Raw genomic sequence first — 22,095 nt, forward strand, 5'->3', positions numbered from 1 at the left:
AAGCAAAACAGTAACAGAGACAGCGACGATGATAGTGACTTTGAAGGTTTCAGTGCAACTGATGTCATTAATGCCCTGGCTGTTTGGGAGAAATTCGTACAGACTCGTGGTCCTGAGATGGGCGTATCTCTTGATGATATGGAGGAGTTGATTTGTGCTGACAATGATTGCCCCACAGCCGAATACATGTCAGATGAAACAATAATTAATTCTATAACGAACAAATTTGCAGCAGAAGACGATTCTAACTGGAGTACCACAAGTGTTGAAAGTGATGCAGACTTAGATGTTTCACCACCTCCCCCCTCTGCACAGGAAGCAATCAAATATTTTCATATTGCCATAAGGTGGCTGGAGACCCAAAATGTTGACTACATAAAGCTCATGCAGTTGAGAAATCTGAGGGATATTGCTTGGTGGCAGAGAAACCAAGGAGTAACACACACAAAAAAAATTAACTCATTTTTTCAAAAAGTGAATTGATATTTGTCAAGCGTGGCACGAACGGCAAGTATTAACTTGTTCTAATTTACGTTGTTTTAAATTTGTAGACCAATTAAATATGTTAGTACTGATTAACCCTTGTTTTTTTTGTTTTCCATTTTACTTGTATCGCAATCAAATGTACCTATCTATCGTTTGATTGACACGGTTTCTCGAAAAGAGTCGGTCTTTTGTATATAAAAAAACGTCTAATTTGGATCAAACAATAAAACTAGAATGTATCCAATTCAACATAAAAATTAGTGACGTAGTACACAATGTGTGAAGTGGTACACATGTTAAGCGAACGGAAACCACATGAAATAATGTTTTCGATGATCGCCTCAATATATTGTAATTTATTCTGAAATTAATGTTACCCTATGAGGAAATAATAAATAAAGTACAGAAGAGATATTTATTCACAGTTAATCTCAGCAGGATTATAAAGTGAGTATTCAACAGTATAATCTGCCTACCCCCCCCCCCCCCTTATTTCTCCGTTTTGTCGTCAATGACTTTATTGGTTTTGGGCTTATTTTATAGGTCCCTCGATAACTCGCGCCTCACTTATAGTGCGGTCGATGTTTCTGGACCCCGATGTGTGCGAGTTATCGAGGGAGTGGTGTATTCATATCTGCATTTAACATTGGATTTTAGCATTACTTTTTTTCTTAGTAGAAAATTTTCCAAATTTATTTGGCCATATGACAGTAATAGAGAATAGAAGAAACTGCATTGTAACAAAACTAGATTACATTATTGTAAATGCAAGTCTGTAAAAATGCTTAATCAACTACCCGTAAGCAACTTTTAAAAAATATTTGTATATTTTTTTTACTATATACTTTTTAAAAGTTTACAGTAATGTAATGTGAATGTGCAAGAGTTTGTTTGTCAGTGTAGTTGATATAAAAACTAGGCCTAGCTACTGATGGCTTGATGAATACATTTCGCTACAACACAAGAACTAACCAGGCTAAGGCGAGGGGGCATCTTGAAAGATATGATTAGTCAATGTACCTCTGAAAAGAATCACAGGGCAAAGCAATTATAGGTTACTGCATTTGTATGAGAAAATATAAACAAGTTTTTGGGATGTAAATACTGCACAACCTTGGGAGTGCAGTATATCCATCCGACAAACGAGTTCATGTTTTCCCATACAAATGCAATAACCTTTTTATTTTATGCTCATTTTCTTATTCTACCTAATGCTGTATTATATTAACAAATACACTACAAGAAACAAAGTAACTGAATGTATGCCTTATTCCAAGCTAAATACACAACCACAGATTCATCATTACACAACAACAACGTTATTACTGCGCACATAACTCAGCCCATATAAATTTGAACTTAGTCACGTGCTCTACATAACTTATTTCTTGTGTTCTTCTTGTAGCATCAAATTTACTGACATGTTGAATTTAGATATTATTTGAGAGTAAAAACATTTGTTTGGATTATTCATTGGAGATAGAAAGTGCTCACTGGACTATAATATTATTCTGGAACTATTGTGAATTATTCTGAGGTGTTCTGGACAGGACCATTTTGACATGTCAGGACTGTTGACAGACCAGTATTTTCATGGATCTGAAATTTAATACAGAACTTTAGTAGAATTTTTTTCAGTTCAAAATGCTTCAAGTTCCTCTTAACTTTTAAATTTATAATATTAATAATTAAATTGTTTGTTAAGCTTTACAAAATTTGTTGGTTTTGCTTCTTTCAGTTACTTATGACCATAGAGTCATAACATGAGTATCTCTCATGGTGAGAAATATGATAGCCATCGCCACATGAATTTTAAAAAAGGTCTAACTGCAGTTTGTGAAACTGTACTGGAGGTAATTAAAGTCCAAGTGTACCTTACAAATATTTTCATTGCACATAATGTTTACTATTGGTAAAATAGTCTAGAATCCCCATTTTGGAACTTTTTAAATATATGTTTTTCAACGCGGATGTACGTGATAGTTTTCTACACCTCAGTGAAAACAGGTCAATCTTATGGGACAAAAAACAACAACAGAGAAGGTCTTGTTAGGGTTGGCAGGTCTGTATGTGTAGCATTATCTACTGGCTGTTTCACAAGTATAAATTATCATTATTCACTTTGTCTTGTGTCGATACATATGAAATGTGTATCGTTTCTTGAGTATCACAATATGGGGGGATGACGATATTCAGCAGGTAAAAACGATATCTCTATACAACTTGTTCTCTCCATCCTTTGCACAGAAATACTTGTTATTAATCCAAACCTGCCAACCCTTACGATTTTGCCATAAGTCTTCCGAAAATTACCCTTAAAATACAGACTTATGGCATACTAGCAAAATCTATGGAAAAATGATTGTTGCCAAAAAATCTGGATAATTGGTTCATTCGTATTTTATTCGGATCTAGGTTTCAATTTAGAATTAGTGAAATTAGTCAGGGAACCAGACTAACTTTACAGCGGCACCCCAGACGCTTTAAACTGCACCGGTTTGTTCATGTGAAGTGTCTGCATGATCAAACTGTTGATTATAGAATTTTTAAAAATGTCGTCCAGAAACTGATGCATGTTTAAGATGAAAGGGAAAATAAGCTTCCAGAAAAGTGTTAATAATCAACACAGAAGAATAAAAAGGAGTATTCAGATTCTTGTGAATAAAAGCTGGAAAGGACACAATTACGTTTATTGGACATCACATGCCAATTTGAGTATTTCTCATGGCGGGACATACGATTGCCGTCGTCATGTGAAATAGAAAACAATTCCAAGAATTATGTCAAGTTGAGAGATATCAGCAAGCCGTTGAGTTGCACAGGGTTTTGAACTAAAGTTTATGTAACTGTACTAGTGGTTAATAAAGTCTACATGTGATTTTCAAATCCTTCAGTTGAACATAATGTTTATCGTTAATTAATTTGGAGAGCCATGCAGCTTTAAATTGGGTGCTGCTGTTCATTGAACCACTGAATAAGAAGTCACAGGTTTTATCTGTAAGCTGTTGGTGATAGACCAGGGTGAAAAACTAGTGGCAGATGGCTTTAATTATAGACAGGAATGTCGCAAAGTACCGATGGTCGTGTCTGATTAAACAGGTCTGTATGAGATCATTGAGTTCATTGACACAAACACTCACAGGGATTAAATACATTGTTTGGTCAAAAAATATTTAACAGCATAATCTCGTGCATGCAATGAGAAGCGGCCATATAATTTTATGTACCCATACTTACTGTAAAATATGACAAGGGATAGAATTTTCCTTTTTGTAAACTACCCACCATTTGCCATAAATCATTGTAGTGCTGAAAGAGCAACTGTAACTGCTAAGCCTTAGTCAATCAGTTTTAATTTTGTTTCTCAACTCTCATTTTTTGTTCATAGAGTTCAGAGCAAATTAGTCCATGTTTGGTTTAGTCCGAGCAGCAGAGGGGCTGTACAGACCGAAACTTTTTGCACAATAAACCCCTCCAGGAAACTATTCCTCGATAGAGGGCTTATTTCGACGAAATAAACCCTTCTATTCAGAATACAGGACAAAAAAAAATGTCCCCCGAAAACTCGAAGAGTTTCCAGGGACAAACTTGTTGAGTTTGCACTGACAACTTGGGTTACTTCAATAAATCTGAAACAGTTTCCGTGGCGGGGTCGTTATTGAAAAATCCATGGGTCGGGTCCATCCCCTCTGCTGCTCTGGGAAATGAGTTTCCAAGGAAAAACATTTTTATGTTGCAAATAGTGTATCAAGTCCAATACGGTATCTTGTTCTGGGATCGTGTAAATTTATTGTCACAAATCCGTGAGGTTTTCTTTGAGCATGACTGAAGAAATTTTTAAATTTATTTAAATCCATATCGCCACCACACCAGGTTTGATGAATATTTCTCAGTGTATGTGTATCAACTCCATTGAATATCGCAAGAAGATTACAATTATCCCTGATTACTTTAGGAATTTGTGTATAACGCTGAGTAACATAAATCACATCAGTGTTTTTGTGACGTCCCCGGGAAAATATTCTTGCGGGATTTTTTTGCTTGTCCAACATAACATCATCATACACTACTAGGTTGTTAATTGATTCATCAAGATCCTCGACGCTGGGGGCTTCTTCGATATCAGTGATAAATTCAACAACATCCTCACCGTCTTTACTCAGCGCGCTTGCACTCTCATTAAAATCTTTTATAACGTTATAGCATCGTTGATCATCTACAGATGGAGCTATCAAATACAGTTTATCCCATTTCATCCACTTCATTATCAAGTTCAGCAACAGCTGTGTTTTACCTGAACCGGATGGCCCAATTATAATCGCGCGGATAGAGTTTGGTAGCACTGAATTATGCTTAACTGGCTCTTTCTTTTTTGTCGCAGAAAAATCTGTAATTTCCATTTGTATATAAAGAATAATAATCATGGATCTATATTGTGTGAAGTGTAAGGCACGAACCCCTACGAATGATCTAACAACCATTACAACAAAAAATAACAGACAAGCACTTTCTGGTAAGTGTACGCGATGTGGCACAAAAAAATTTAGATTTCAAAAAAAAAGCGAGAATTTAGCGGAGGTGACATTGCAGCCAAACTTGGAAAGCTCCCCGGAACTCCCTGGGCAAAGTATCCCGGAGAAAAACATCTCCCAGGATACAATTACTGCGGTCCAGGGACACGACTAGATATCAGACTTGATGAACAGTCTAAACCAAAACCGGGAGAGTATCCGATAAACGCTATCGACGCAGCGTGTCACATACATGATGTTGCTTATCGAAGTAAAGATCTACAAGACAGGCATATCGCGGATGTGAAATTAATTCATGCACTAAGCGCCATAAAAAATAAATCATTTAAGGAGTCACTCGCTAATTGGTTAATAAGATCAGCGATGAAATCTAAATTAGCATTAGGCGCTGGATAATTAATAACAATGGAAGCGATTTATTATTCCCCAATCGGATACTGGAGAGGTAACTCAGCAATTAATAAACTCGCCAACGCGGCATCAGTAACACGCGAGGTTGCCAAAAATTGGCTATCAAAACAAGCAATATGGCAAATCTACTTACCACCACCTCGACAAATCAACTTTGCACATTTTGATGTTAGTACCCCCAATGAAGTTCATCAGGCTGACATACTATTCCTGCCTCATGATACTGTCCGTAGAAAAACATACAAATACGCGCTAACAGTAGTTGATGTTGCCAGTAGATACAAAGAAGCAGAACCGTTAGCGACTAAAACAGCCACTGAAGTTGCCTCTGCGTTTAAACGAATTTATCAGCGAGGACCTCTAAACTGGCCACGATTATTACAAGTTGATCCTGGCAAGGAATTTCAGGGCGCGGTGTCATCACTGACAAAGCAGCATAACGTTACCATACGACGAGGACATACTGAAATTCATCGGGATCAGGCAATTGTTGAGCGATTTAATAGAACACTCGCTGAGAGATTATTCGGATACCAGTACGCGAGGGAATTCATTTACGATACGAGATCTCGTGAATGGGTTGCAAGACTGCCAAACGTGATAGCCGCACTGAATAATGAAATTACCAGAACAACAAACATGAGACCTGTAAATGCAATCACAAAAAAATATATACCCCGCGTCAGTGAACGCGGACAACAGCAACAAAATGTTTCAACGCAGCCAGGGACGCTAGCGTCCCCACTGCTGGGTAATGTCACCGTTAGGTATTTATACGAACCAGGCGAACTAGAAGGAGGAAAAAAAAGAGCAACCGATCCCACATGGAGTGTTACTACACATAAGATATCCAGCATAACCAGATCAACTGGGAGAAACGCAATCTACAGATTAGATTCGACTGCTCCTCAACGCGGATTTAAACGCGAGCAACTTCAGGTGATTCCCGAGGATACACAATTACCACCCCGATCACTAAAGTGATCCGCACTGAAGTGATTCAATCATTTAAATAACTGCAGCAACACCTCTGCGTCGGTTACACTCAAGACAGGTCAACATCACATTTTCACGTGTATGACCGCGACTGCTATCTATTCTATCTACGGTGAATTGCCTTGGGTCGTTTTTCGAATACTGCCACAGCAATAAACAATTACAACTCGCACAGTGATTATTCTGCTGTTGTTGTAATTGTATTACAAATTCAACATCCAAACTTTGTTTGGGATCAAACTCTCTACCATTTTTTTTGTCGCTCTGTTTGTAACCGGCTAATTTCTTTCTTATTGTATCATCAGCGATTGATCTGTTGATGCTGTCGTTGATAACATCATCTAATACAATTCTTTGTAACTGAGCTATCCTTCTTACTCTTGACACGGCTAAATAAACTAAATTTGACCACTCGATGCGATCATCAACAATCCAAACTGTTGTATCTGAAATAGTTAGTCCTTGCGAACTGTGGATGGTCATAGCGTATCCTAGCGTCCACGGGGATTTGCTCATTTTCAGTGCCTGTTCGACAGCATCAACATCAACGATAACAATATCATTTAATACTAAATTTTGTTTTTCCGTCCCTGACGCAGTCAGGCGTCCTGGAATATCAACATCAATATTCTGCAATCGCGTATCAGCTGGTCTATAACACAACGGCACTGGCAACATGGGAAATTTCTTCTGATGTAACTGAAATAACCGCTGCTGAAGTGTGTCCCTGACTATCTTTCTACTTGCCACAATTAAATCACCTGGTTTCCACGTTTCCCAAAAGTCGCTCAGCGAAGTCTCTGGAATTATTTCACGCATTATCTCACACTGGACTTTATTGGTTTGTAGCCTGATCAGTGTCTTAAACTCTTTCAGCGTTTCATCGAGTGCTCTGTGATCGTTAGTTATTTCCTCATAATAATCTACAAAAGTTTGCAGCCACTCGTGTGGAGATTCACCTGTAAATGGCGGTGGTTGACCATGATCGCCGCACATCACCACTGCGGTATTTTTCTTTAGCAACCAATCCAGAAACTGTTTTAATATATCTAACGGCACAGTGTCTATCTCATCCCAGATTATTTTCTCGGGAATATATTTCGTTCCCATTCGTTCAGGTGTCCACGTGCCGCCGCTGTATTTGAAAAAACTGTGATACGTGCACGCGTTAACATCCCGTTGTCTCATCTCCCTGGCAAGTCTGTGTGTGGGAGTCAGCACGACCAAGTCAGAACCGCGAAATAATTCAATCGCCCGAGTTGTCTTACCAGAACCACCAGGGCCGTTTAGATAAACTGTTTTGTGTCTTGTAACAGGATCGTGCACCGGCGGAGACAACGAAACCGTCGAAGACATTTCTGCGCTGCGATACTCATCCACGATTTCAACGTCAGCTGATTCACAATATCCTTGTAACATTTCATTCTTTATTCTCCACGAGCCCCACGATGGATCATCCGATATAACATTATCCAACAGCGCTGAGTATTTTTTATTAATATAAAATGAATCCGTTGCAACTCTCACTGCGACAACAGGGAATCTATTAATCATCGACAACAAATTTATGGATACATAAGCTAGCATCGAAGATCTCAAATGTGTGTACTGAGATGATTCTCCGTCGATATAACTAAAAACAGTCCCTAGTTTTTCCCCGTTTGACAGAAACACATCTTCGCGGTTACAGAACATGTTGTTCGTGGCTGCATCAGCGACAACAAGATCCAATTCAGTCTTGTCCATGATTAATCGACTGTGATGTTGTTTATGATCATACGCTCCACCTTGAGTGAATTTCCCTATTATTCTTCGTCCTAGATCTTTTGCTGTGCTTTCGTCATTTCTGAGTTTGTTTTTAAGTACTTCAGGAGCTTTCTTGATGATAGCGTCGATAGAAGTTTCTGGATATTCTCGTGACCAATCTTCGATGACTTCTTCTAACGTAACCGGCGTTGGAGTTGGCAACCAAACTTCGGTTTGACGACAATAACATATAATCGCTTCGCTGACCGTCAGCGACAACAGTATTCGACTGTCAAGCATGTATCGCAATAACACTATCGGTGCCCATCGCTTCTCAACGAAATGTCTGCCAAACCAAACATAACACACAGGATGTAAATCCTTAGCGAATTTAAACGACGACACACAAGCAAATCCGGTCAAGTCAAAATCAGGCAATGGTCCGTTTACAGCAACTCTTGTCATCGAGTTTGTAACGTGGCCAAATCGTTTAAAATATTCGCTGCATTCTCCACGCCCAAGGAAACTTCCTGGATAACACGCCGTCATGTCGACGGATATCATACCGCGGTGATCATATCGAGTATTCCACAAACCGCCGTGTCCGTATTCAACACAGCTCTGTTGGATATCCGCAAGAAAACTTTTCGGAGTTGGTCTCCATGAATTTCGTTCCCGGGCTACATGTGCGGCAACACCCGGGACAGTAAAACAGTGTGTCAGTAATGTATCAGTGTTGCCCGCATGATATTTTTCTGCGAGTTTTTTCATTTCCTGCTGTAACGCCGTTGTTCTATATATTTCCCCGTCGGGTCTCACAAACTGATCATATTCTCCATCTTCACTACTTCTGAATAACCACACAGACACCGGATCGGTTTTACTTATCTGATAAATAAAATCAAACATGCTCCCAGAATTGCTTTGCAATTCCGGATAATACTTCACAACACGGTCTCGCGGGAATATCCTAACCGAGTCAGTCCAGGCGTGACTGTTATGATCGATAATAGTTATTGGTGTTCCACGGGAATTGTATTTACACTCATACAATACCTCACCGGTTAACGATGAAACCGTTATAGGAAATTTTAGTAATCGCTCTAGCTCAGCAACATCATTTATTGACGCTCCTTTATCCGCTACTCGTGTCGCCCACGCTGTTATTTTAGTTTGTCTTAGCGGTGTTAGGCCGTTTCCTCGCATTGCATTTTTAAAATGTTCCATTACTCGCTCAGCTACACAATTCATCCTTGACTCTGTCAACGGCGACACCTTCATCGGTTTGAGTTTATCAACGCGTGGTTTCTTCATCGGATAAATTCCATAAATGACTGCGGTCACAGGATACGCTCTGGCATAATATGGTATATCAATCCCAACAAGTACTCCCGGTTTTGAGTCTTTACTTAACAGAACGGTTTTTCCACGAACCCCCTTGGCATCAAGAACAGGGTCTAGTTTGTCTCTGATAATCCACTTTCCGTCGTCGACTCTAACAATAAATTTTATCTGTATGAAATATCTTCTATCGTCGAGATACCCAATTATGTTACGCGCGATTGTATCGTTCATGGTAGCATCAATGATAATGCTCGCGTCGGGGATAATTTTATACGTAGAGAACACATGTCCGGCACCATCACGACGAAACTCTTCTTTGGCGTTCTTGATAACACCAATTACCGTTGCTAACTCTCTTCGTCGTGGATCAGCGGTTAACCGGTCAAGATCGAATCGAGAACCTGATACGGGTTTTATTCTGGATAGTCTTTCAAAACCCATTATTATAATTAAGACAAATATTTAAATAGACAAAAATATTATATATAATGAACGGAAACTCAAAGAGTTTCTCATGCAAGTGGATCAAACTAAATTCATCAGCGCCGTGTAGCAAACCCTGCAGAGGCGAATACTGTGGACAACATGCTCAACAGGTCCGCGGTGGGAGTCTAGGACCGATACCGTGTATCAGATGCGGCATTGGAGTACGAGGAAAAACGCAATTATGTTCAGCGTGTGGGGGAAAACGCTATCGAGAACTAAAACGGTATTATGATAAAAAAAATCCAGACTGTGATAACGCTCTCTCGGAGCGTGATTACATAAATAAGTTTTCAGACAAATTATGAATTAGACAAATGATTTGCTTATAGTATAATGAATCAGGAATTCGTCCGACATCCAACTATTCCAAATTATGAGGCAAACCGAGATGGCATAGTACGACACTGCACGCGAAGACGACCAGTTGGTGGAGTTGATAATGGTGGTTATTCAAGATTTACTGCCACGTGCGGAAAGAGGTATTTATGTCATCGTTTTATTTACGAATGTTTCTTTGGAGTGATCCCTAAGGGTTTTGTCATTGATCACATTAACGGTAACATACTTGATAACTCTATAAACAATCTTCGTGTGGTCACTCAGAGCAAGAACTGCCTACTGGGTAACACAGGGCGTTGTAAAACAGTTGCAAGAAGAGCTATTAAATCTATAAACGCAATTACAGGTGAAGAAATTGTATTCCAGTCAATAAACGCCGCCGGTAGGTATTTCGGTATTTGTCCACCTTCTGTACAGCATGTCGCAGATGGGATCTACAAAACAGCATTTTCAAAGAAGCTCAAACAGAAGATTTCATTCTGTTATATAACTCTTATCGTTGACACAAACGACGATAACTCCTCCGAGAGTGTGTAACGCTTTGCAGAGTTGTCGTTGCTGGTCAGAGGATTTGCTCCCCCTAAGAAAGCCACCTTGATAAAATATTTTATCGAGTTCATAACATGTAATCATTTATTTACCGTAGAATATATATTTTTTTACAAACAATATCCTCGTTTTACTGAATATATCCGACTGTTTTGCTCTTCTGTGCTTGTTATATGACCGCGCTTAAGAAAACATACAATTAAAATATTTTAAACAAGTCCCGCCCACTGCTAGAGCGAATTTCCAACTCGCAAGTAACAGTTGGGTTATATACGAAATCGCTCCCTAAGACCTTTGGGTCGATTGAAAGTCAGCACGCGCAAGCAAAACCATAAATTTAATCCGCCAATGGCGGGTGTCTTTTGTGCACCATCCAATGGTCGATTCAATGGATGGTTTTGCTCTGCTGCTGACCGTAGAAAATGACCCACCTGTGTATGTTTGTGTCGTCATAGGATAAGGTCTTAGGATAAGTTAGGATAAGATTACATGTTCATTGTGCCTTTACTTGCTGTCATACTCGAATCAGAGGTAAAGGTTGTCTGTTCTGTACCGTCTCTTAGGATAAGATTACATGTTCATTGTACCTTTGCTTGCTGTGATACTCGAATCAGAGGTAAAGGTTGTTTGTGTTGTCAAATAAATGTTTGCCGGGCCTGCTAGAGAACTCGATCCTAGAAGCCAGGGCTGTCTCGTCTTGTAAATAAATGTGCCTCTGAGTCACTTGGCAGTCAGAGGGGTCCGTCCTTAGGATAAGTTACGTGTTATATGTTTGTCCTTGTCAATTCACTAAACACGTCCTCTTGAGCCTATAGATATCTAGAGGCTCTTGCAGGGGATAAAGTGTTTCGTGTTACATGTTGTATTGTCATGTCGGAAGCAGTCCTCGTGGGGTTCTAGAACGTTATTTGACGATCTAGGCCCTTGCAGGGGATAAATGTTTCCGACTGTCTCGTTTTGTTTTGGAAAGCTAGCGTTTCTCATGCAAAGTGTTTCTATTAAAAATATAAAAATATATAATAATATGAATCACGAAAATATAAATACCATACTTGTTGAAATTAAAGAATTACAACAGCGAGGTTTTAATATTTTACTAGACACTGAAACAATTATGTCAGATTTTGAATCCTTGAATGAGCTATCACGCTTGGGGAAGAACAATCTCCCTGCTCGTTATAGGTTCATTAAGGGTTTGCAAGATCGTGTTTACAGATCACTTGCCGGGATAACTGAAAATCAGGTATCTGAATTTATTCCACTGTGCCGTGCAGTTGAGAAGATTCGTCTTGGATTGTCACAAGAGTATGAGACTCGAAAATTAATTAGCACCAGGGTGAGACGGTTAAAAGGTTATATAAAGAATCTAGACACGGAAATGCCTTGCATTTCTGACAAAAATACTAGTGTTTCTGACTACGAGGCCGACAAGGAAGTATAAACCGCATAGCGTGTGACTCACAGCACAAAGTGAAAGTAGAACCTGAGAACGCTAGCGCCCCCCCCCCCCCCCCCCCCCCGCTTGGAGTGTAAAGCACATTTCCACGGGTAAAAAAAAAAGTGTATTATTTTTTTTGCCCTTGGAAACTCAAAGAGTTTCTCAAGTGAAGGGCGCTTTCAGATTTTCAGGATTTGCTTAAGCGTTTCAACATCAATACAGGAATGAGAATAGTTCATAATCTGTTCTCGTTGACACCAAACTATGATCATATGATTTTGCTGTAGCTCTGTTAATTGTGACGGAGTTAACAAGAAGTCTTCGTCACCATACACGTCAATAACTATTTTAACGGGGAAATACTGTTCTGGGAATGTCTGTATTTGAAATGCGGTTTTTATTGCCTCGTAAAGAATTTGCTTATCATGAATATGAACTCGTGCATGAATGTACTCGGGTTGATACATTATACACAACCGTTTTTTTTTAAATGCGTGCTAGCACTTTCAACGATAACTTATGCTGGTTTTGATAGGGTATTTGCACGATAAAATGACGAAAATGGATCAGTGCAGAAAAAAAAACTATTATAAATATTATGGATCCCTTGACTTAGGACTTCACCAGTAAGTTTATACTAACAGTCTCGTCACGCAGGTCCAACAAATTCCCCCTCTGGTCGGTGAGTTTGAAATTTATCGTTGACAACCACGGGTTATGACACCGTAGATAGACCGGATTGATTGGTTCTTGCACAATCAGAAAACCAGGGGGGTCTCTTGGTGTGAACGTATACAGGATAAACCCCTGTTGTGCCGTCGTAGTATCTGATGCGCTGTAACTGCCATCGATGACGTCACATACAAGATTGACCGCAATAACATCTGTGATATTTACGATCCCGGGTGAGATGTGTCTGCCATCGGATGCTGTACTGTTGTCGTGCTTGAGAATAACAGGTTGTGGTTTTATTCGTTCGTACGCGGCAAGAATATCTTCGAAAGATTGATCGATGAGATCAGAGACTGATTTTCTCAGCTCGGGCACGTTATATCCAGGAAATTTAAAATCTGAAATATCATTCACTTGAATACCATATTTAATTGCAAAATCTGCTCTGGCTATCTGTCTATAATTATCATCGATATAGTCTTTAAGATCCAGTAAAGCCTGAATTATTCTTAGATTTATAGTTTCCATGGCCGATGCGAGTTTGTTTAGTTTTTCTATGGTTGTGATAATATTATCACGCGGACTTGTTAAATCAGAAATATAATCTTGGAAATATACTCGCAGGAGTTGTAGCTGTTGTTTATGTACTAGATTGATCGGAATAAATAATTCAGATTCTATATCATCTAGACGGTAAACACGGAGCTCCTGCCCCCCCTTAACACGTGGAGCTTCTATACTCCAAGTATCGGGCATTAAAGTACTTTTTCTTGCTAGTAATTGATCTGCAAGGAGTAAATAATAATTGTACTCGAGGTCGTGTAGTGCTTCTTTATAGGTCATAAAATCCGATTTTTCAGGTTTTGGTGGACGAGGTTTAACCTCGGGGGCCTTTGGCCATCCTAATAATGTTCGGATTGAGCTGTTATAAATATCCACGGCGTATCCTGGCGTTGAGATTTCAATGACCGCAGACAGCGTTGGTTCATGAGCTGTTATAGATATTTTGGCTTTCTTGCCGGTGATTCGTTTTATTTGGCGTTGTATCTCATTATTGATTTCTTCGATCTGATAACTCCCAGTGGGAAGTGTAATTGTATTCCAGTCAAGTTCACCCTGTTCGCCGGAGTCGGCTTTGCTTTTCCCGAACACGAATGAATTATTTGGCTGCAGACCACCAAATGATGCCGACCTAACATTGGGCCAGCTGTGATACACACTGAGCTTTGCTAACGCGATTTCACTCACTGGAATTGGAGTTCGAAAATTAATACCGAATTCTGGTGTCGTCGAGGACACTGAGATCATTGTGGTCCTTACCGGTGTTGTGTTTGTGACTATTTGTTGAAGCAGTTCTATTGACATTATTTATTTGTTTAGTTTTCAAATAGTCATTGTACGCATCTGACATTAGTTTGAATTCAGAATCTGATATCGTAGCGTCGCTACTTTGCACGTCTAACGATGATGATATCAGCGATGATAATTTCTGATATGCGGTCGTGGCTGTATTTAATTTTGTCGTGTAATCGTGTAATTTTGTGTTAGCACATGATGATATTTTTTTTGCTATGATGCCGAAAACTCCAGCTGTTGTTGTGGCCGCGGAAACACAGATCGTGGCGGCGACTGCTGCAGTTACCGGAGTGACCGCTGATAGTATTGCTCCGGCAGATGCAACAACGGCAGATACTGAATAAACCATAATATCCAGCACTGTTATGCGGCGCTTGTATTTTTTTACTTTTTGACTAGTTACTTCGATGACAGTTTTTAACTCAGATTGCCACTCACGGACTTGATTGTATCGATATTGTTGAGCATCTGGCGTCGTTGACATTATTCAATTACGCGGTAACCAATTGAGGCGTTGCAGCGACGAATTCCAAACAAAACCAGTAAGATGTTGCTGTTAAACTATCGTCCTCGGCTTCAAGCATAAATGTTTCCTCGGTTCCGCTGTTTAGTATTACAGTGCAAACCCCGGAATACTTATCGGTGGAATGTCTCCAAGGATATGTTGTGAAGATTTCAAATTTAGCGGCTGAAAACACAGACAACCTGTAAACACCGGTGGCTGTTGCTGTATATTTGATAGTGTTATTTTGTCGTGACCATGTTGCGAATCCCGATGATACCGTGAATACGATGTTGGTGATATGCCCCGGAGTAACTCCAGTGGGAACTTTAATCAAACTGGTTTTGTTAACGATATCAGGAATACCCGATACGATATCCTGCTGTGTTTGTTTGATCGTGTTAATGTCGGTCTTTACATCAGCGAGTTTTACATCGACGACTGGAGGAGTCCCAAAGAACTTATCCACGACCTCATCAGTTTTTACGAAGTTTCTTCGAAATCTTGTAAACGCGCCCACGTGAACATCATGCTCTGCACGCAGCGTATTTAGTTTACCGTTGACGATGTCCACGTATTGTTTGTTTGACGCATCCTGGTCGGATTCGGGATTCGCTAACGCGGTTATTTTGTTGCCGCTCATGCTGAGTTCGCCTGTCATCGTGTCACCGGCTTTTTTCACACATTTATCAACACCTTTATCAATACTGTCTTTGATGCTTGCGATTGATATATTCGAGTCCTTGATCCGGCCGCCATCACTAAATGCAACGAAGTTATCCTTGGTAGCTCCAAGAACTCTGCGAATTATATCATTCCACTTAATGTTGCTCGTTCTTAGTTTTCCTTGCCTGTCTTGGAAAATAGCAACTTCATCTGGGTCAACTCCAGCTATATTCAAAAGATTATCGACTTCATCTTTGGTCGCATATTTTGAGAGATCAGCATCTGTGCTTGGTTTACCTCCTCGTGTGAAAGGTCTTCCGTAAATATCCACCATTATTCTTATTGCTGTTTTTCAAATGCTAGCATTTCTCGATGCGGTATATTCATACACTACTTTATGAGGAGGAGTTGCTGGATTTCTTGAGATTGCATCAAGAACATTTAAAACCTCCCTCCCACAAATGGGCGGATCAATTAATGTTTGTGTTGGTAACGTCGACTGCCACACTGGAACATTAGAAAATCTGCTGACATACTTGAGAAACTCAACTGGCGGTGCTAAACCGTATGAATCAAAATAGATAATTCCACGTGGATCGATCGCGTAAGCAACCCAGTGAGTTCCCGGACCATCTTTGTTGTCGAGATTGATAATGCCAGTTTCTGGATTATTCGGTCGTTGCGGTAATTGATCTCGCATAAATACGCCTCTGAAATGTTTTACACGCAATTTTTTAACAGCATCGAGTAAATCAAAATTGCTCAACGGCGTTAGAATTTTTTTGGATACCATGATGGTGGAGTTCCTGGTAGTCTTAGACCGCGTCCCTTTTTTTTCTTGTATCCTTTTCCCGTTGCCTTTTTTAGTGCCATTCCAGCTGCAGTTCCAACTGCACCGAGTGCTGCGGCTTTTGCTACGGCTGGTGCTGCCGCGGCAATCAACGCCGGTATTGCTGCGAGAAGAGGAAATATTCCACCGGTTTTAGTCATGTCCTTGATAGCTGCAGCAGAGAAATCAAGTCGGACACCGGTTTTTGCTGTTAGTGCCTTATTAAAATGTTTAAGCTGAGTATTAGTCAACGACAATTTGTTTGGACCACCAGTAATCTGATCTCGTTTTAGTGTTATTGATGTCCCGCACGTGCTTGCGTTCTTTGATTGCAATTTCTTCGTTTGACCGGAAGTCAAGGTGACATTAACATGACTGTATGACATTATATCCTAAGTTTGATTTTAATTGCGTTACATATTCTCGATTGGAGCGTCGATGACCCTCATTCGTCCGCCAACACCTTCAAGCAGCATTGCTTTATCGGAGAGTATGACAGCAATCGCTCTGTAACCACCAGCAGGAACACCTACACGAGCTCGGAAATGTAGGTCGACAACAGATTGTTTAACCAGATCAAGATGTTCCAGCGAAAAGTAATAAATCGGATATAAACTCATAAAGTCTCGCTGTGATATTTGCAGGCCAGTGTCTACATTAAGGTCGCGCCCCATAAATGACATCAGACGATGATACGCGCGTGCGACACGATGATGTTCGAAATCTATTAATATATCCTCAGATGGCTCCTGATGCCCATTTATTCTCAACGAAACTTCAGAAACTCCAAGTGTATCAAATACCATTGGATTTCTTTCCTGGCTATCTGTTCTAGCACGGTATTGAAATGCAATGAAAATATGTCGTGGTGCTGATACTCCTTGTTGCGATGATATATGCCATGTAAACAACCCACCATTATCACCCTGAATAACGTCTGTGGTTGTTGTTTTCCAGGATAGCAGTGATTTACCGCCCGTGTCCATGAAAGACAACAGTCGTTGTTCTTCGGTGATTGACGGAGACAACACTGGCATCCACAACCACAGTTTAGTTAGTATTACCTGACCAGGGGCAACAGCAGCATCTCGCCAGATAGCGTCATTATCATCAGGTTTTCGCACAAGTACAACTGTGTGTTTGGCACCGAATATGACCTTGTGGACATCTCTGCAGAATCCAAAGATGTGAGACAATGGAATCACACCTGAGAACTCTTCATCTCCACTTAACATCGATCTACGTGTTGCAAAACCCAAATTAAAATTTTCGTTCATCGATGCAACTGCGTCACCGGCATTATTCATTGTTACATTCCTGTTCTCGGGGCTGTCGGTTATATCCTTTGCAAACATCATTGATGGTCCGGCTGATCTGGTGTAATCATCCGAGTATCTCGCCAACCCGAGAATTGTTGTGGCAACGTCGACGTTATCATGAATTGTTTCAATTTCTTTTCCATCTATCATGTAAATAGCGGATTTAAATAACGCCATGATGCCGTTGTTAACAAATCCAACTCGGTCGCCGATTCCGTAGTTAGTGTTATCATTCTTTAAAAGCCTACCTTCAACTTCGATGAAGGCCTCAGCGGGCAAGAAGTATCTACTTGTATCCTGGACCTGTAGTTCAATTCTTCCGCGTTGGTTAGGATCACGTGCTTCATAAGAATAATATTGAAAATTACGTACAGAATCATCTTTAAGTACTGGTTTGGACATATCAAACGCGTCATTGGATTTTCGTGCAAACATTATTATTATTTGTGATGATCTAATTAAAATGTTATCGTCACCGGAAACCACTACCAGCTATCAAATTAGCAGTTACACTATCTTGCAACGCTTTGGAGGTAATTCCTGCTGTTGCGATCTCAGCTAATTTCTGATTTACGGCCTTATTTACTACGCTACTAACATTTGCCGGCATAGCTTCAGTGGATGGTAGTTTTACTGGCACCAACCTCTCGACTGGGTTTTTTTTTCGTATCAGCTGTGCTAGTCGATCCTTGATTGATTGAAATGCTTTCCCGGCAAGACTACCAACAGTGCCAATGGCTTTATCCTTGACAACATCAGCGGCTTTCATCGCGAATTGTTTTGCTAACGGTCCAGCTTTCGGAGCGATTCTTGTGACTAAATCCCTAACAACATCACCGACTCCATCTCCGTAAACAACCTCGTATACTGGTAATCGTGAGTTTACTACTCTGACACTTCTTGGTCTGCGAAAAGAATCGTGTAGTATCATTTTATTTAATTATTGTTTATCTAACTGAATTTGCTAGCAAATTTAATTATTAGTCGCTGTGGTAACCGTCTGCGAGTTCATCAATGAGCCCCCGGTAGATGCTGATATCCATGATGCCACGCTGAAATAGTCTCTGACAGATATCTGCGGCTTCATTTATAATTTCCGGAGAATTGTTTCCGGCACGTCTTCCTCCGATGAGAACTTCCAACCGTGATACATCATCGATGATATTATTAGGGCAGGCAATAAAACCGGATCCTAAACCCTCCCCTGTTGATGGTACAATTCTTGGGGATAAAATGTCTTGAGGCAAACTTTCAGAAGATGTTGTTAAGCTAATTATCGGCGACCTAGTTTGTTTGAAATTTTGGCCCCGCGGACTTCCTTCAGATGCAGCCTCGTATTCACTTAACGGAGTTAGGTCAGGATCTATTGCTCTTCGCCGTGAAGGATATTGTTGTCGTTCTGTGTGTTGCAACGGTGATTTTTCTTCTTGAGGTTGCGATGGTGGAATTTCAAGTTTACGTATAGCATCTACAAGTCTATCGTATTTTGTATCGTCCCTGCTGATTTGTTTTTTATTTTCACGTATACGATACGAATATTTGATAAAATTATCATCTGTCATAGAACCGTGTTCTGGGTTTAAAGACACATCTCTTCTAATCAATCCTAACAGTATTGTCTCAGGTAATTTCTCTTCTGGTACATTTTTAAGAAGTTCAATATAATCCGGCGTAAATCTTTTGGCGGGGTCAGTAATTCTCCCTGTTACTCGCTTACCAGCAGGTACTGACACAACAACTTCATCGGGTGGAGGCGCGGGTTTAAGTCCAGCTGAAATATCCTGTAAAATTTTCCTTTGCTCTATTAAAGCCTCTTTGGTAACAGCTGCGGATTTTTCAGTAGCTTTGGTCACGGGTTTAAATAATTCCTCCGTAGTCTCTGCAAAGCCTTCCCGTGCTTGCTGTCTTAGTTGTAATTTTTGTCTGACACTATCACGGACAGGAAGAAATTTCTGAATTGCTTCGAGACGTTCTCGAGCTAATCTAGTCGTATGTGCTTCTCCAATATTTGCCATTATTTATTTGTCAATGATTTAATTCCGCTAACATAAAAATGTTTTTCCTTGGAAACTCATTTCCCAGAGCAGCAGAGGGGATGGACCCGACCCATGGATTTTTCAATAACGACCCCGCCACGGAAACTGTTTCAGATTTATTGAAGTAACCCAAGTTGTCAGTGCAAACTCAACGAGTTTGTCCCTGGAAACTCTTCGAGTTTTCGGGGGACATTTTTTTTTGTCCTGTATTCTGAATAGAAGGGTTTATTTCGTCGAAATAAGCCCTCTATCGAGGAATAGTTTCCTGGAGGGGTTTATTGTGCAAAAAGTTTCGGTCTGTACAGCCCCTCTGCTGCTGTCCGAGACCATGTTGTTTAGAACAAAACCAGAAAGCTGCATAGATGATTTTCAAAACTACAAGCAACTCAAAATGATGCAGAATTCTATAAATGTACATAATTTTAAATGACTGACCTTAAAATTGTTCAGAAGTTTAATTTGCTGGAAATTTAAGAGTTTTTAGATAAAGTTTTGGTTGTGTAAATTGTATTAGAATGCTTCTTTGCCTCCTTTAGGAAAAGGTAGTGGTGTGGTGCGCATTGTGAACCGATGTACAGCTGAGAGGACATTGTTAAAGGATTTTAATGGAAGAGTCATTGACCTGGCATTTGCTCACACTGAGGATGCTTTGTTAGCTGTGGTGGATGAAAAAGGAAATTTGTTTGTCTATGAGGTCAGGGAAGGTGATGATAAGAAAATTGTGTATGCTTTATGGTAAATTATTTGTGTGTTTCATTTTGTACATATGAATATGTGTTTGAAAGACAGTGTTTGCAATCATGCATGTTTGTCCTGAATCCATTTTCTGTTGATTTTGTGTCCCATAATCCTTGAGAACTTTTTGACAGGTGTAACGGTTCTTTTCCAGCTTATTTGATGTGTTTGGACATATGTAAATAATTCAAGGCCACAGGACAGATTACTATTTTGTACTAATTGTCTCTCATGGAATATATAAAATGAATGTAATGTTATTAAAGTACATTTTTGAATAGACACAATAAATTCTAGCTGTATCCGGACAATTTGTAGCTCTCTACACAATAATGTATGGATTTGTAAGTGCTTGAATGATTTGATACGATGTTGCTAAAATAATTAATGGAACTGTAATCAGGTATCTTAATCTGCATGATGTACACTGTATATGATTTTTTACTTTGAAAATTTTGTGTTCCTTAAGTTTGATTTCATTCATTTTGACAGTAACCACTTTAAATTTCATTTCCTTAACCTTGCAGTCTGTTTGCTGCAAATTTTACCCTGAAAGTTGGAGCCTTTTGAGGGATTAAGGATGCTTCGAGTCTATAGTTGTCATTAACATTTACTGCTTATCTACACACTGGTTTTTAAAAGTTAATGTAAAACAGATACATGTAATATATTAATTGCATCTAACTTAAACAGGAAAATAAGTGTTGATGCCCAGCATGGATGTGGTAAATGTCTTGACAGCAAGATTTTTATATCAAATCATTCAGTGCAAGTGAATGCAGTTTCAGTAGCCGTTTTGTACATGCTAATCATATTCATAAGCATGTGAATTGCAAGGTTTTACTTGAACACTTGAGATATTTTCAGAAAACTGTTTCTGCATTTAAAGACTGAAAGTGGTTTGCGGGAACAAGGAGATGCTAGCACATAAGTGGCTCAGTCGATTAAAACATCCGCCACATTGCATTGGATGCAAGAATACTACAAATCAGTTACCATATATAATCACTTACAAGTTGAGTCTAACTGCAAACAACAAAGATCCTTATCTGCCAAGGCATAATACAACTGCAGATCGGGGTTTATGTTTATTCTACTGATTACTTCTAACAAACTGCACAGACCCAGATCTGGCAGGAAATTTATATCTCACACCTCAAACATTTTATTTTGTTTTTTTTTCTTTTTTTAGAATTTTATATAAGCTGGAGCATAAGGTACAACAATAATAAAAAAAAACTTGAAAGATTTAGCATGTATGTACAGGGCAACACTTTTATTTACCTATTTAACATGTCATTGAGTTTTCCTCTGCTACCAGTCGTAATAAAAAAAAAAACTTGAAAGATTTAGCATGTATGTACAGGGCAACACTTTTATTTACCTATTTAACATGTCATTGAGTTTTCCTCTGCTACCAGTCGTAATAAAAAAAAAAACTTGAAAGATTTAGCATGTATGTACAGGGCAACACTTTTATTTACCTATTTAACATGTCATTGAGTTTTCCTCTGCTACCAGTCGTAATAAAAAAAAAACTTGAAAGATTTAGCATGTATGTACAGGGCAACACTTTTATTTACCTATTTAACATGTCATTGAGTTTTCCTCTGCTACCAGTCGTAATAAAAAAAAAAACTTGAAAGATTTAGC

At 39.5% G+C, this 22,095-nt stretch overlaps 1 protein-coding gene across 1 annotated transcript in view; it reads left to right on the forward strand.

Moving 5' to 3' along the window:
- LOC149787383 (enhancer of mRNA-decapping protein 4-like) overlaps positions 1-22,095 on the forward strand; it is a 143,279-nt gene that overhangs the window by 15,651 nt on the left and 105,533 nt on the right. Inside the window, exon 6 of the mRNA XM_089977973.1 lies at positions 20,244-20,430. Coding sequence (XP_089834099.1) covers positions 20,244-20,430 — 187 coding nt within the window. The remainder of the gene's footprint in view (positions 1-20,243; positions 20,431-22,095) is intronic.

The sequence above is a fragment of the Sinohyriopsis cumingii genome, chromosome 12 (assembly GCF_028554795.1).
Source record: "Sinohyriopsis cumingii isolate HCF-2022 chromosome 12, ASM2855479v2, whole genome shotgun sequence".
Classification (NCBI taxonomy): domain Eukaryota; kingdom Metazoa; phylum Mollusca; class Bivalvia; order Unionida; family Unionidae; genus Sinohyriopsis; species Sinohyriopsis cumingii.